The sequence below is a fragment of the Lepidochelys olivacea genome (genome assembly GCF_965140295.1).
Source record: "Lepidochelys olivacea isolate rLepOli2 genome assembly, chromosome: 4".
Classification (NCBI taxonomy): Eukaryota; Metazoa; Chordata; order Testudines; family Cheloniidae; genus Lepidochelys; species Lepidochelys olivacea.
The window spans coordinates 98444009-98460315 of NC_140414.1; the positions used below are offsets into that span (position 1 = coordinate 98444009).

At 37.9% G+C, this 16307-nt stretch overlaps 1 protein-coding gene across 1 annotated transcript in view; it reads left to right on the plus strand.

Annotated features, from left to right (window-relative positions):
- The window catches only part of FRYL (FRY like transcription coactivator), a 416688-nt gene that overhangs the window by 317171 nt on the left and 83210 nt on the right, over positions 1–16307 (plus strand). The window contains exons 40-48 of the mRNA XM_084625954.1: positions 273–376; positions 2704–2889; positions 5471–5675; positions 6916–7037; positions 7582–7772; positions 8664–8758; positions 10880–11487; positions 12027–12124; positions 15578–15748. Of these exons, the coding sequence (XP_084482080.1) occupies positions 273–376; positions 2704–2889; positions 5471–5675; positions 6916–7037; positions 7582–7772; positions 8664–8758; positions 10880–11487; positions 12027–12124; positions 15578–15748 (1780 nt within the window). The remainder of the gene's footprint in view (positions 1–272; positions 377–2703; positions 2890–5470; positions 5676–6915; positions 7038–7581; positions 7773–8663; positions 8759–10879; positions 11488–12026; positions 12125–15577; positions 15749–16307) is intronic.

A 16307-nucleotide genomic window follows, 5' to 3' on the forward strand; every position in this document is an offset into this window, starting at 1 on the left:
ATAAGAATAGCCTTTCCTTATTTGTTACATTTCCTGGGTTGCTCAGAATTCAAGAAGTTATGATGTCTTAGCTACCTTTTGATTTTGAGGACTAAAGCTTTTCTCATCTGCTGTGTGGCTTATTGTGATTTTTATGTTTTTTCTTTCTTGCCTTTAAGACTTTCATAGTCTTAAAAGGGGATATTAGTTAAGAGTATCTTTAAAACTCCTACAGATCTTCAAAATGTAAACAGTTGTATTCTGATCTCTTAACAATTTTTTTGTTTCTTTAGGTGTAACATAGCAGTGATCCTTTTGACTGATTTGATAATTGACTACAGTGTGAAGGTGGAATGGGGAGGCTACCTCCATCTTTTACTTCATGCAATTTTTATAGGTAACTAAACTATTACTGAAATATCATGGTTTTTTTTTAAATCGAGGAAAACAGCAGCTTGTAATCTTGGCTTTGAAGATTATAGTAATTAAAAATAACAGCCTTTTTTGACATAACTAGTCTTTTTTTCCAAGGCTGAATGAGATTTAATATTTCTTATTCTTTATTTATCAATAAAATCTTTGCAGAAAGTACAGAAAGGGTCTCTGGTGTACGAAATATTACTGTCTTCTATATTGTTGTGACAATCTGACTTTAAAAACTGTCTTCCTATAACATAAAGGAAGAATACTTTTTCAAGTTGAAAAAAATCCACTTTTAAAAAAAACATTTCCCAGTCATTTTGGTTTATATAAATACAATACTAATAAGTGTCTTCTTTAAAATTAACACTGTGGATAATATATAAAAGCTAAAACATACTAAATGCCTGTAAGCAGAACATTTTGGGCTAAATGCAGCCATGATGTAAGCAAGTGCAACTGCATTTACTTCAGTGAAGTTACACATATTTGCACCAGAGCTAAATTTGGTCTGTTGTGTGATAGGAAACAAACTAGTGCATCTCTTTTTCTCCTTTCTCTTGTACTCTTTTGGCCATATTTCCACCTTATTATAGTCCATTGCTGCCCTTCACCCCCAGCCTCTCTTGGGCAGCATACATCTGCCGTGAATTTGTATCCCCACTTGATTTGGCTTTTTCTTCTTCTGAGCATGTACAATTAATCAGACAAGTGTGCTGGACCAGAGAATCTTTTCATGTTCCTAATGTTGCTTATTTCTTGAGACAAACATGTAGGTAGGAAATACAAGTGGGCATGAGAGTTTGGACTCCTTTACAAAGCACTGTCCATTGGGGCCACTTGTCCTTCTCCTCTTGTATAGAACGTGCAATTAGCCTGGAATACACTTAATGTCCTCAGTGCTTCTCTTGTTGTTCTTCCCTGTGTTTTCAGCTCCATATATTTCAGTGTGGTGAGTCTTTCAATTTGTTTGAATAAAAATGGTGGGTTTTTTTTAGTACCTGTGCAATGGCAGGAATCATCCACAATATGGCCTAGTGCACAGGTGGGCAAACTACAGCCCGCGGGACCATCCTGCCCAGCCCTTGAGCTCCCAGCTGGGGAGGCTAGCCCCTGGCCCCTCCCCCGCAGCCTCAGCTCGTTGCGCCACCAGTGCCCTGGCCCACCGCTTCTGCCGGGCAATGTGGCGGTGTGGCTGGCTCCGGCCGAGTGGCGGGGCTGCGAGTTCCTGCTGCTGTGAGCGGCATGGTAAGGGAGCGGGGAGATTGGATAAGGGGCAGAGGGTCCTGGGGGGCAGTCAGGGGACAGGGAGCAGGGGGCGGTTGGGTGGGGCGGAGGTTCTGGGGCGTGGGGGCGGTCAGGGGACGGGGGGGTGGATCGGCGTGGCAGTCTGGGGGGGGACGACTGTCAAGGGGGGGTGAATAGGGATCGGGGCAGTCAGGGGACAGGGAGCAGGGAAGGTTGGCTAGGGAGTAGGATCCTGGGGGACAGTTAGGCGGGAGTGTGGATAGGGGGCGGTGCAGTTAGGAGACAGGGAGCAGGGGGATTTGGATAGGCGTGGGAGTCCGGGGGGGCCTGTCGGGGGCGGGGGTGTGGATAGGGGTCGGGCAGTCAGGGGACAGGGAGTGGGGGGATTGGATAGGGGGTGGGAGTCCCGGGGGGCCGGGCGGGGGTGTGGATAGGGGTCGGGCAGTCAGGGGACAGGGAGTGGGGGGGTTGGATAGGGGGTGGGATCCCGGGGGGGAGGGGCACGGTTCAAGGGGTGGGTCCCAGGAGGGGGTGGCCAGGGGACAAGGAGCAGGGGGGTTGGATGGGTCGGGGGTTCTGAGGGGGGCAGTCGGGGCAGGAAGTAGGAGGGGGCGGATAGGGGGCAGTGTCCAGGCTGTTTGGGGAGGCACAGCCTTCCCTACCCCGCCCTCCATACAGTTTCGGAACCCCGATGTGGCGCTCGAACCAAAAAGTTTGCCCACCCCTGGCCTAGTTGGTTTATTATATGAAATAAACATAATATATAAACACCCTCTTGCTCAGCTTGGTAATGTTTTTTAAAACAGTAAAGCCAGAGAAAGTTTTAATATATTGAAGTTATTATAGAAAAAATAAAAGGGGAGATGGAAGGGAGCATATCCTCTGTTTCTCCAAATAGCCAAAATCTAAATCATTTTCATTTGTTGTTGGTGAATGTTTCTTTACCAAAAATAGATATCATTTGTAGAGATTGATATAGACCACTAGGACTGTTGCTGATTTTAGTTAACTGCATATTTAATTGATTAACCTTTCTATTTTCCTCTTTAATTTTAGGGTTTGACCACTACCACCCTGAAGTGTATGAGCATTGTAAACGCCTGCTTTTGCATTTGTTGATAGTGATGGGCTCCAACAGTAATGTCCAGTCTGTTGCTTCTGTCCTTCTCAGGAACAGGGAATTTAATGAACCCAGGGTGCTTACTGTCAAGCAAACTGCACATTTAGATTATACTTTCACAGGTAACCACAGCAACATTGTTCATGTTTCATTAATTAAAACAACACAGAAGGTCACTTTTTGATTGGATTTAAATATTAAAATCTCCATTGTTTGTAATTTATTTCACTTCCAGTTTTGTCCAGTTGGATAAAATTTCTCTCTTCCTTGAATTTTTCATTAACCTAAAATTAGTATAAATGTTAACATTTTGTGCGCAGTCATCAGCAGTAGCGGCACAGCTGAATGTTAATTGCTGGTTTGCTGCTGCTGTGGAAACTGCAGAGGAAACTGTCAGCTGGTCATATAAAATAGCAACTACTTTTTTGTGATTTTAAAGGAGAAATAGGGAGATATTTCCTCTATGCATTATAGAAACTTTCAATTTTGGACATAAGCCATTTGACATTGTATGATTTAATAGAATACCTTAAAAATATTACAAGATTTTAGCATGATCTTTGCTTTTATTGTTGTGCAAAGAATATGAGAAAACATATATCATCTGAAATGATCATATAGTAGGAGAGATCTGTAAATTTCACTGGAAACATTTTTTATGAAACTTCACTTTTGATTGTATCATAGATTTGTGGAAAATGTGAACAAGGATTAATTTTGTTGACTCGTGATATTTCATATTCTCTTCAGCAGATGGCAGCACCTGCCATGCAACATATTATTTCAATGTTGTTGTATCTGGGAAGTAGTTTTGTGTTACGTGAAGAAAAAATAGTTTGTAAATTCTTATGTAAATTTGGTTGTCGAGAATATGAGGACTGGGTAGAGCCAGGCATATTGCAGGCGTATTTTGTATAAACTTACCCATAGAACTTTACCAAATGCAATTCAGTTCTGATCTATAAAACCACTCTTGTTCTAGTTCTTGGGCTCTTGAGTAGAGCTGGCCAGAGACACGTTATGTAAGTTGGGTTTGTAGCATGAAAAAACATTCACTAGAGATCAGGATGAGAAGGCCAGCAAACTTTTTTTTAGGTTCTGTCTACATTGAGGATTGAAACAGTATTGTTCAAGAGATTAGCCCCACATGGGGGAGTAAGCAAAATATTATAATAGTGATGTTTTTAACTTAAAATTAGGTGATTAATTTAATAAAATATCCTATATCAGCTTTATTTCATGAATCACTGATACTTTTTGAATTTTGCAGTAGAACATTATATAATTTAAAAACTATATTAAGACTAAATCCTGCAAGCAGATCTAGTAAATGCTGGTTAAATAATTGATTAAAATGGCAAGTTATACAATTTTAATAGATTGCATCTTTTTGATGAGACAAAGGCCCTCATCTGACAAGATACTAAGTGCGGATAGACCTCTTTGTGGAACCCAGTTGGTCTAAATAGGACTCCATGTGAATACAGGGGCTATTCACACAGAGATACTTGCGGGGTCAGATCCTAAATATGTAGTTAAGGGACACAGATACTATAAAAGTAACAGTGACTGGAGAAATACTATCCATATATGACCCAATTCTCCTTCCATCTGAACAGTGCTCAGCATAAGCTGGGGGACTGATGCAGGGGTTGGCTGCAAAGTTTTCTTTAAGCCACTTTTGCCCCCGCCACAGTCCAATCCTGCAGCTGTGCATGCATCAGTCCAGAACACAGCAAAGGCTAATGATCTACATCGGGTGCTAGTGGCCCTCAGCACTCCAACTGCAGACATCAGCTAGTCAGACACAGACAAACTCTGGTCGTGCCTTCATTTTCCTTGGCTCCATTACCTGTTACAGTACTTGGGAGAATGGTGGTATAGAAGCTATACAGGTTGTATTTTGCAGATGGTTCCCATGTGAAGAGGGAATGTGCCAGTAGCCAGATTAAGCTGATTTTAGAGCAGCTTTATGCATCTAGAGTGGCATAAAACATCTCTAACTTATTGGTGAATCAGCCTTACATATTAGTGTTTAATAATTAAATTCATTTGTGATCAGATTACATTTCAATCAAAAAGCCAAACTGCATTATCAGGAAACAGCTTGTCCTCTTGACTTCTACTCTACAAGCATGTGTGTTGTAATGCTTTCAAGTTCAACTACTGAATCAACTTGTTAAGGATGTGATGCCTACAAGTACAGGGACTGATGGGTTGTCACTTCACCAGAATACTAATATAAAAATGAAGTCATTACTATGATTGTAGTTATGGATGGGTTATTCGTTATTATTTATTTAGGCCCCAATTATGCAAGAATTTATACATGTGCTTAACCTTAGGCATGCCTGTTGACTTCACTGAGTCTCCTTGCATGCATAAAGTTAGCATATATGTGTTTGCAAGATCAGGGCTTTACTGGTAAAATACTGAAAACTCTTTTGAAACCTATCTCATAAAATGGGTAATTCATATGACATTGTTTTAAAATTTATGTTTTCAGTGTTGGCATTGCAAACAGATACTATTTTGATGGCCTAGAAGGTGAAAAGGAGCATCCTGTATATTCAGTTTGAAAATATTTTAATTATCCTAATCAAAGTGCATCTTTTGAGAACCAGTGTATCATACTAATACATTTTTTGAAGTCTGATGTGAAAATGCCAAACTATAATATAATCATAGTTGTTTTTCTTTCAGCAGGTGTTAATGATTTTATACCTGATTACCAGCCCTCCCCAATGACAGACTCAGGGCTTAGTTCAAGTTCTACCTCTTCTAGCATCAGTTTAGGAAATACCAGCGCTGCCATTTCTCATCTGCACACCACCATCCTCAATGAAGTTGACATTCCAGTAGAGCAGGATGAAAAAGTGAAAACACTCATGGAATTTATTACCTCGAGGTAACACTTCAAGATCAACCATGGTCAAGGTGTATGGAAATATGGCAAAATGGCATATTATTTGGCATGAAGTTGACTATTTTTCTCTTCTGTTTATCATCAATAAGATCTTAAATTTGATCTTAAATACTCTCTTGTTATGTGCGTGTTATTTGTATATATAATAGCCTTCAAACCATTCTACTTTCTCTACATCCTAAGGGCAGTTGATTGGCCATCTCTCCTCCTGAGACTTCAAAAGGCTATTGATTGGTGAATTCCCCACTGATCTGGGGATCCCCTTCCCCAGGGAAAGCTTTTCAGGGTTTCAAACCCTTTCCTCTCTTCAGCAACTCCAGTCTCACAACTGCTTCCTTTAAAGACAATTGAATCACATTCTGGGATTTGGTGGGCTGCAGAATATGCTACATGCTTAATAGAGTCCCATATCCTTCCCTGTAGAAGATACTTAAAGGTCTGATCAGAGAGGGTCTTGAAGGCTGTTGTGGGACCTGGGTTTGTATGGATCTTCAAGGTGGCCTGGAGAAAGAGAGGGCTTGTGTGTTGACTGGGGAAGTAGGAATTGGTGGCAAAGTTTAGTTCTAAAACTGGCAACTTTCAAAGGGTTCCTATTTTCATATGATAATTTGTTTAGTGCTTTCAGAGTCATATAAATAGAGCCGAGAGGATACAAAATTTGTATCCGCATCCGATCTGCAATCTGCAAAAATGATCCATGGGTATAAAGCAGATATCCACAGATTTGCAGGGCTGAACATATAAACCTGAAACTCTAAATAGAACTTAGTGGTCAAAAACTAGATTTTGGTTTGCAGAAACTGTGGAAACTAAAAAAGAGTTTTTACACAGCCCTAGAACTTTACAATAATGTGGTGTTGGGTTGTGGTATTTTTGCAAATGTGTAGCGTAAGTTAGAATCACTTGCCATTAGGGTAACTACACATTCCCCCCTCCCTAAATTCCTCCTGCAGTTTCAATTGGATTGAATATGTTGCTTTGTTTTTTGTTTTAATTGCTATATAATATTGCTGCACGTTTTTTAACAGCTGCCATATTTCATTCCTGAGAAATCTGTTTCAGTATACTGTATGTAGTTGATAAAGTCTTCTGGAATTCTTCTAGGTGAAAAGCACTGTATAAATAGATAATGATAATAGAGATCAATATAAAATAGATAAATATAAAAATGTTTTATACTTTTATGCTATGCTATGTTATATGTTGGGTTTTATATTTCTAGGAAAAGAGGGCCACTTTGGAATCATGAGGATGTTTCAGCCAAGAACCCTAGTATAAAGAGTGCTGAGCAGTTAACTGTGTTTCTAAAACATGTGGTGTCTGTGTTTAAGCAGTCAAGTTCAGGTATGTTAGAAAAGAGTTAATACATTGTAGAATTTTAATAAGATAAAAATCTTTGTGAAATAAATAAGAACGTCTCTTTAAGAAAATATACATAGATTTCCAGGCTTCTGCTTTCACCCAGTAGGTGTTGCACTTTTATGTGACACAGTTCATAACTGTGTTCAGACTTGGATATGTCAACATAACGTGTGCTTGGAGAGAGAGAAAATGTATATTACAAGCTTACTGCAGATATTTATTGTTTAAATCTTGTGTCTTTCTTTCCATCTGTCTAATTTAATATTTAATACTTCTGTTTAAGTTTTTGGGAAAGCTGTTACGTGATTGGATGGATCTTTATGAGGGATTCCAATTTAGCAAAGGGGGTGAGGGAGAAGAAGTAGTAGATAAAACTAACTTAGAAGCCAACACAGAGGTGGCTATAATAATCTTGTCAGTAGAAAAAAGAAGTGTGCAATAACACTGGTAATGTATGTAATAATTACAACTTTCTTTTCTTTTTTTAAATCTGCTGTGTTACTTGGACATACATTTGCTTTCGTAGCAGGATTTCAGTTGGAGCACCATCTTAGTGAAGTTGCTTTGCAAACTGCACTTTCTTGCTCCTCTCGACACTATGCTGGGAGATCGTTTCAGATTTTCAGGGCTCTGAAGCAGCCTCTTTCTGCATCTACGCTTTCTGACATTCTCTCCAGGCTTGTAGAAACTGTAGGAGATGCAGGAGAAGAAGCACAGGTATTCGCATATTTTCTTATTTTCTCTCCCCTGCAGCCATCTCACTTACAATTTTCCCATTTTATTAAACAATATTTTAATTGTATTTTTAATACCATAATAAAAGATAAAAGCAGTATGATGGGCTTAGCTGCATTTTCTCCTTAAATGAAGAAGAAAGGGGTATTAAAAGTGATGTGACTGGAATCGGATTTAACTTCTGTAACACTTTGAATTTTCACTTTTGAAGAACAAAACAAAAATAATTCGTGGTTATGCTGAGCACTTTGTTTTCAAAAGCAACCCTGTAGTTTCCAAACATTTACTTTCAGAGACTCTGCACTCTGAACTAGATGTCTGAGGTGAAGTAATCGGCTTCCTGGCAGCACCCATACTTTTTATAATTCAAAATATGCCTCAAGTATTTTAAAATAAAACAATATAATATTAAAGAAGAAACAACAATTTTAGTGTGTACCGATATTTAGATTTATCAGCAATATATTGTATCTTTACAGTTTATCCTATGTCACTCCTTGCAAAAGAAATTGACTATCCTATTCAAACCACAAAAAGAGGGACTAAGTCATAAAGTATAAATACACCCAGTGGAATAATGGAACTTGATAGTTATCTTGTGAGAAGTATTGGACCAGAGAATATAACACAAATAAATTTTGATTGTGTCATTAACTAGTTTAAAATTAAATTGTATACTGTTCTTTGTTTTATATTGAATTTGCACCATTAATTTGAGTCGTGCCTCATTAGGATCATGATGAAATTAGATCAGAAAGTTATGAATCAGTCCCTAACATTGTTTGTTCTATTTGTATATCACAATCAAGAGGTCCTACGCAATCTGCACTGTTGTACATACTATAACATATAATAACCTTGGACCTTTTTCAGGGTTTTGTCATAGAGCTACTTCTGACTCTAGAATCTGCCATTGATACATTGGCTGAAACCATGAAGCATTATGATCTTATATCTGCACTTTCTCAGTAAGTACTTATACTAGTCAAAGTACAGTATTCATGGGAACTATTAGTTGTTTATTACTCATAATCAAAAACGTTTCTGCCATCATTTCAATTTAGACTTAATACAAGGACAGCATGCTGTTTTCAAATGTTCATATCTTTGGGCTCTTAGTCAAATTTCCTGAAACTGATGTCAGTTACTCATTACTTTTTCTATTGCTAGGTGATAGAGCAAATTAGGCACTTCTAAATCAGTGTGTTTTTCTCAATTAAGAAGGGGAGAATTTGTAAATCAAATTTGTTAGATCTGGGTTTTGTTCACATCCGTGCTGCTGAACTATTGGACCTCAATTCTGTGAACCATTGAGTGCCTTCAGTTCTGATTAACTTTCGTGGAAATGAGCGCACTCACCATCTTTTAGGATCAGACCCTATCTGACTGTGGTTGTCACATAAGCACTCTGTGCCTCAGTTTCCCCATCTGTAAAATGTAAGTAGTGATACTAAATTTTTTTAAGTGCTATAAGATCTCTGGATGAAAATTGCTATATCATGGTAGTTATTATTTATATTAATTAGGATTACAATAATTTGTAAACCAAATTCCTTCAACTGCAGCAGATACTAGACCACATTTAGAGCTGCCTACTCGGCATTCCAAATTTGTTGCTTTTTATTATAAAGTGTAAATAAAGGTCTGTAATTTTTCTTCCCCATTCTGTGTCAAACTTTCAAAATGTTCTCATCTTGTGTCTGAGAGCAGACTTGAAAAATTACATTGTAAATATTATGGTTCCCTTTGCCCCCAAGGACTTGCTGTATTAAAAGGAAAATGAGCCTGGCCAAGCATAATTATATATTATGCTACAAATGTTACTTTCACATAAGGCTCTTGCCAGTTATTCATGCTTTTTTTCATATCAAGATTGGATTACTGAAATGTGTACACTTGAATAGAACTTGGAAACTTCATCTAGTGCAGAATGCAGCTACCGATATACTTTGAGATACTTGATGCATGAAATATGATCTGTAGCCAGTGTTAACTTCCATTTGGCTTCTGGGTACAATTCAAAGAGTTAGCCCTAGGTAGTCAGGGTCTTGGATAAAGGCTTAGAAACTGCTTCTGTTTGTGTTTAATCCTGGCAAATATACAGTATTTCTCACCATTGAACACTGGCCATAATGGGAGTTGAGGGTGTTCAGTACTTCACAGGTTCAGGCTCGAAGTCCCAGACTTTAGGAGCTGATGGTAAGGCATTGTCCTTGGAGGGCCCCGACTGGAATTTGCTTTCCCCACTGGTCTGGCGAAGCTCAAAAGTTTATTCAATTTTGGGGCATTTGCTACCCATGTCTTTTCACTCGGGTTTTGGACTTAAGGCCTGTACTACAAGGGGTTGAATTTCTGGGGTGGTATAAGGAGGTGTTTTTGAGCAATGAGATGTATTCTAGGATCTAATATATATGCCTACTAGTGTTGAGAGATGTGTTTTATAAACTGAAAAAATAATCCATACTCACATGCCCCTCTATTACTCAAAAGATTAAATAGGTTATTGGGGTTCCTCTGTATAAATTTAGGCTTAGTTCGAAGGTTATTGATTACAATGTGGCATTTATACTGTATATCCACATAAAATGGGTTCCAGAAAATGTTGATATCTTTCGTAAATGCTCCTGAGTCTCAGTATGAAAGGCATTGAAGATATGGATCTGTCTAGGATGCTACCTTAAGAGAAATATAAGGACATGTAAATAACCTCATTTCTTAATTCCCTCCCTTTCCTCATCTGTAAGAAAATAGATGAGAATTCCAAATCTTCATTCCTAGCTGACATTTTTCAAGTTTTGACCAATATGTCTAATTGTACTAGATCCCTGGTTGGCTCTCTTATCTTGGTAATTTCTTATGTCTGGAAAACATTTCTTCCCTAGCTATGGTGTTGAAGTAATAAGGCAGTCTCCCTCTCTCCAAGAACTTCATTATGATATAAGTGTTTCCGGAGACCTACTCACTGATAATAAAATATACTCTGCGTGTGCTGGAGGATTGATTTTTTGGAGCCCTTATTTTTTAGGATGCACATTATTGAAGGTCTGATGTTTTACATGCAATAATATATTTCATTGCTTTTATTTTAGAACCTCATATTATGATCCTGTAATGGGAAACAAGTACGCAGCTAACAGAAAAAGCACTGGACAGATAAATCTAAGCACAAGTCCTATTAGTAGTGGCAATTGTTTGGGATATTACAGCAATGCAAGGAGTAACTCTTTGAGACTGAGTTTAATTGGTGACCGGAGAGGTGACCGTCGACGGAGCAACACACTGGATATAATGGATGGAAGAATAAACCATGGTGGAAGCTTAGCAAGGACTAGAAGCCTCTCCTCTCTGAGAGAGGGAGGAATGCATGATGTGCAGCCCACTACTGATCCCATCAACCTGATGGCCACCATATTTTGGATTGCAGCATCCTTGCTAGAATCGGATTATGAATATGAATACCTCCTGGCTCTCAGGCTGCTCAACAAACTGCTTATTCACTTGTCTCTTGATAAATCAGAGAGTCGGGAGAAGATAGAAAAGGTGCAGAGTAAACTGAAATGGAATAACTTTCCAGGTCTTCAGCAGCTCTTCCTTAAGGGCTTTACCTCAGTGTCTACACAGGAAATGACTGTTCACCTCCTCAGTAAACTCATCACGGTCTCCAAACATACATTGGTTGATCCCTCCCAATTAGCAGGTATCTTTAATGAAGTTATATGTAACCATATTGAATTTGGTAGTAGGTTAACTGAAAAATAAATTAATCTTTGGTATTAAAATCAGTAGTGATATACATTGTCAGTGAAGAGCAAAAGTAAATCCCGTGGGCCTCAGCATTGTTACACTAGGTACAGTGTAGATTATGATCATTTGTCTAGAGACCCGGTGCAAAGAGTTTCTTTGAGGAAACCTACTGGAAGATTGGAATTGTATATTACATTATAGTAAATTTGTTTCCAAAGTAAGTAAGAACATATATCAGTTTTTTCCTTCTGAAACCATTTAGTCATAGTGGCCTTGGTTTAGTGCTGTTCTAAACCTTTGCATATTCTCTTAAGAGCTTGCCATTGTGCTGAATAAGAGCAGGTTACTTAGTAATTTTGTTTAACTGATTAGGTGATCATTCTACTTCCATCTTAAATAATAAAGCAGTTTTGGTTACAGAGATCTTATTTTTAAAATACTAAAAGTTCGTTGTGTGCTCACATAACTTCAGCACCATTTGTTTGTCTGCAGGATTTCCTCTTAACATCTTGTGCTTACTGCCTCATCTAATCCAACATTTTGATAACCCAACTCAGTTCTGTAAAGAAACAGCAGACAGGATAGCGAAGGTATGTAAATATTTTTAAAATAACATTCAGGGAATTATTCACAACTTAGACTTTCACTTTTACAGCCAAAATAGAGATGTACCTTTCATACCAATTATCTCTCTAAAGTAGTACAATGCTGCTTTTCCAGTAAATTTTCTTCTTCCATGTCTAAGACCTATCTATAATAATTGTGTTAATGAGAAGTAATTGTTCTCTAAGGGCCTTATCTAAAGTTCTGTGAAGTCAGGGGGAGTATCTACACTGAAATCAGTGGTCTTTGGATCAGGCTCTAAGTACTCCTCTATAGGATCAGAGTAGCCATTAGGCTCAACCTATAAATTGGGAAGGTAAGAAGCAATTCTTCCTGTTGCTAGTGTTGCAAAAGACTCTTTTTTTTTTTTTTTTTAAATTAAAAAAAAAGAGATGGTTGTCACAGCTAGTGAACTTAATTTCTTTAAATCACATTTATAATTTTTAATTTTCAAGTGTATTTCACAGTTTAATTCTAGTAAGGAAATGGTCCTTACCTTTGAGACTGGTGTGTTTTGGAAAAACAAGTAATGTACAGTTTTTGTTACTTGAAAACAATGATTATCTTGTGGAAAATTGATTTAAATGACTTTTTAAATTGTATTCTTTATGAAAGTGGGGTAAAATATGCACCAGCAGTTCCCAAATGAATCCATGGTCTATTGGTGGTCCCCAGAGCACTTCATTGGAAAGAAGAGCATGGAAATGGAAATAAGATGGCAGCTATACAATAGGGCAGGCAGTGTGACCTACTGAATAGAACACTGGATTGAGACTTGAGTTCTATTCCAGAATCTGTCTCAGTTACCCCATCTGTAAAATGGGGATAATCATACTGACCTCATTTTGTAAAGTGCTATGTAAGAGCTAGGTAGTGGTATTGTTATAAGAGCAGGAGAGGAACAAAACTGCCCTCAGGCACAGGATCCATAGTGTGAATGGAGCTGCCAGTTACCAGAGGGAGGGGAATGTCCCGAGAAGAAGGGAACAAGACAGCTAGATATATGTCCAGGGGAACAGATAGAATAAAGGACTAGGTGTTAGGGCATGTTCAAGGGAGAGGAGGAGAAGGGTGCAGGCAACAGCAAAGTATATGCAGAAGAGCAGGAGGATAGAGAAAGAGAACTGATGGGAGGGGAAGATTAAATGAAGATCAGCAGTGAGCAATGTAATTAACTTTTTTTCAAAAAGGACAAACGCTTATTTCATTTAAGGCAGTTAAAATACATATGAACTTTTATTAGTAGGGCTGTTGATTAATTGCAGTTAACTCACGCAATTAACTCAAAAAATTAATTGTTAAAAAAATTAATCATGATTAATCGCACTTTTTATCGCACTGTTATACAATAGAATACCAATTGAAATGTATTAAATATTTTTGGATTTTTTCTCCATTTTAAAAAATATTGATTTTTAATTACAACACAGTATACAAAGTGTACAGTGCTCACTTTATATTATTTTTATTATAAATATTTGCCCTGTAAAAATGGCAAACAAAATAAATAGTATTTTTCAATTCACCTTATACAAGTACTGTAGTGCAATCTCTTTATCATGTAAGTCCAACTTACAAATGTAGATTTTGTTTTTGAATGCAGTTATGTAGCAACAACAAAAAAATGTAAAACTTCAGAGTGTACAAGTCCACTCAGTACTACTTCTTCAGCCAATCGCAAAGACAAACAAGTCCATTTACATTTACGGGAGATAATGCTGCCCGCTTCTTATTTACAACGTCACCTGAAAGTGAAAACAGACGTTCACACGGCACTTTTGTAGCCGGCATTGCCATGTATTTACATACCAGTTATGCTAAACATTTTGTATGCCCCTTCATGCTTCGGCTGCTGTTCCAGACAACATGTGTCCATGTTGATAACAGGTTCTGCTTGATAACCATCCAAAGCAGTGCGGACCAAAGAATGTTCATTTTCATTATCCGAGTCAGATGCCACCAGCAGAAAGGTTGATTTTCTTTTTTGTTGGTTCAGGTTCTGTAGTTTCCACATCGGAGTGTTGCTCTTTTAAGACTTCTGAAAGCATGCTCTATACATTGTTCCTCTCAGATTTTGGAAGGCACTTTGGATTCTAAAACCTTGGGTCGAGTGATGTAGCTATCTTTAGAAATCTCATATTGGTACCTTCTTTGTGTTTCGTCAAATCTGCAGTGAAAGTGTTCTTAAAACGAACAACATGTGCTGGGTCATCATCCGAGACTGCTATAACATGAAATATATGGCAGAATGCAAGTAAAACGGAGTAGGAGACATACAATTCTCCCCCAAGGAGTTCAGTCACAAATTTAATTAATGCATTATTTTTTTAACGAGCATCATCAGCATGGTTGACTGTGCGTTGTGTGAAAAAATACTTTTTTGTTTGTTTTAAACCTGCTGCCTATTAATTTCATTTGGTGGCCCGTAGCTCTTGTGTTATGAGAAGAAGTAAATAACACTTCCTTATTTACTTTCTCCACACCAGTCATGATTTTATAGACCTCTATGATACTCCCCCCTTAGTCATCTTTTCCAAGCTGACAAGTCCCAGTCTTATTAATCTCTCCTCATATGGCAGCCGTTCCATACCCCTAATCATTTTTGTTGCCCTTTTCTGAACCTTTTCCAAGTCCAATATATCTTTTTTTGAGATGGGGTGACCACATCTGCACGCAATATTTAAGATGTGGGCGTACCATAGATTTATATAGAGGCAATATGATATTTTCTGTCTCATTATCTATCCCTTTCTTAATGATTCCCGACAGTCTGTTCGCTTTTTTGACTGCAGCTGCACATTGAGTGGATGTTTTCAGAGAACTATCCACCAGTAAAAAAGTTTAACGGTTACCGGTAGGAACATCATGTGCCAGTTTTTCTGTCCGGACTTCCCTGGTTTAAAACAGACTTAACTTGAAGCATGGATGCCGTGGTGCAAGCCACTCAGAGTGCCTGTCACATTGCTAGGGAACCTGTAACTAAGCTGTAGAGCTCCAGAAGTATGGATGGCGTGGAGTGGAAAAGTAGGTGCAGCCTAGGCGGGGACAGAGCCAGGCCTGCCAGGAGATGTACCCCCTCCCAGTCAGCCTTCATTGATCAGATTTTACAGCTGCCCTCTCTTAGTGAAACCCCCTCCAGTACAGCTACCCCCAAAGGCATGACTCTAGCCCTAGGTGGTTATGTTATTTTAACAGTGTAAATACTCTGCACATTTTTTTATATTGAATAGTAATTTTAAATCTTCATCAGTTTTCTATATTATTTTTACAGTAAATTCAAATTCTTGAGCCTGACTTTGTAAAATATAGATGTTCTTGTGGTTACTTTGTCCTCGCTGTTACTGAAAAATAAATCCTAAAACTTGAGAAGAGTATTACACATTCCATATACTCAATAATTTAGTGGGTGAAGGAAATTAATGTCTTTTTTTGTTTTGTAGGTTTGTACAGAGGAGAAGTCACCAACCCTTGCCAATTTGGCGCATATGATGAGTTTATACAGTACACACAGTTATTCCAGAGACTGTTCTAACTGGATTAACGTAGTGTGTAGATATTTGCATGACTCCTTCTCAGATACCACATTTAACCTTGTAACTTATCTTGCAGAGGTAAATTTTACTGAAAATGTATTTCATTTCGACAGCCTGATTTAAACCATGCCTTTATTGATGACACATTTTTTATTTTTCACACCTGAAAATTTTTAAAATATATTTAGAAAGTCTTCTATGGAATAAAAGTGATATTAAAAGATAGTAGGATTTGGAGGGGAGAGGGTGGCTAAAACCATTTTTGAGTAGTGAATCTGAATTTTTAAATTGAAATGGTCGTCCCGCCAATGGCAGGTCCATTTTTTTATGGCAGTAATATTTTGCAATAAATCTTAAGTTCTGTCCCTTTACATCAGTTACTGGCACAGAGCTGCTTTTGCTTCTTTTTCATTCCTATCAAAGTCTCGATAAAGTACATATATTTCGGTTTTAAAGAAATATATTTAGAATATATATTAAAAGAAATTTTCTGATCCACATTAAGCTGTAATTTAAAGTTGCTCTCAGTAGAAAATAAATTTTAATAAGAGAGTAAAGAAGTAAATATTGTGTGGCATATTTTTCTAATTGTTTTGAGCACACAAAATTTAGTGAATAGTTCTGCAAGCCCTCCATG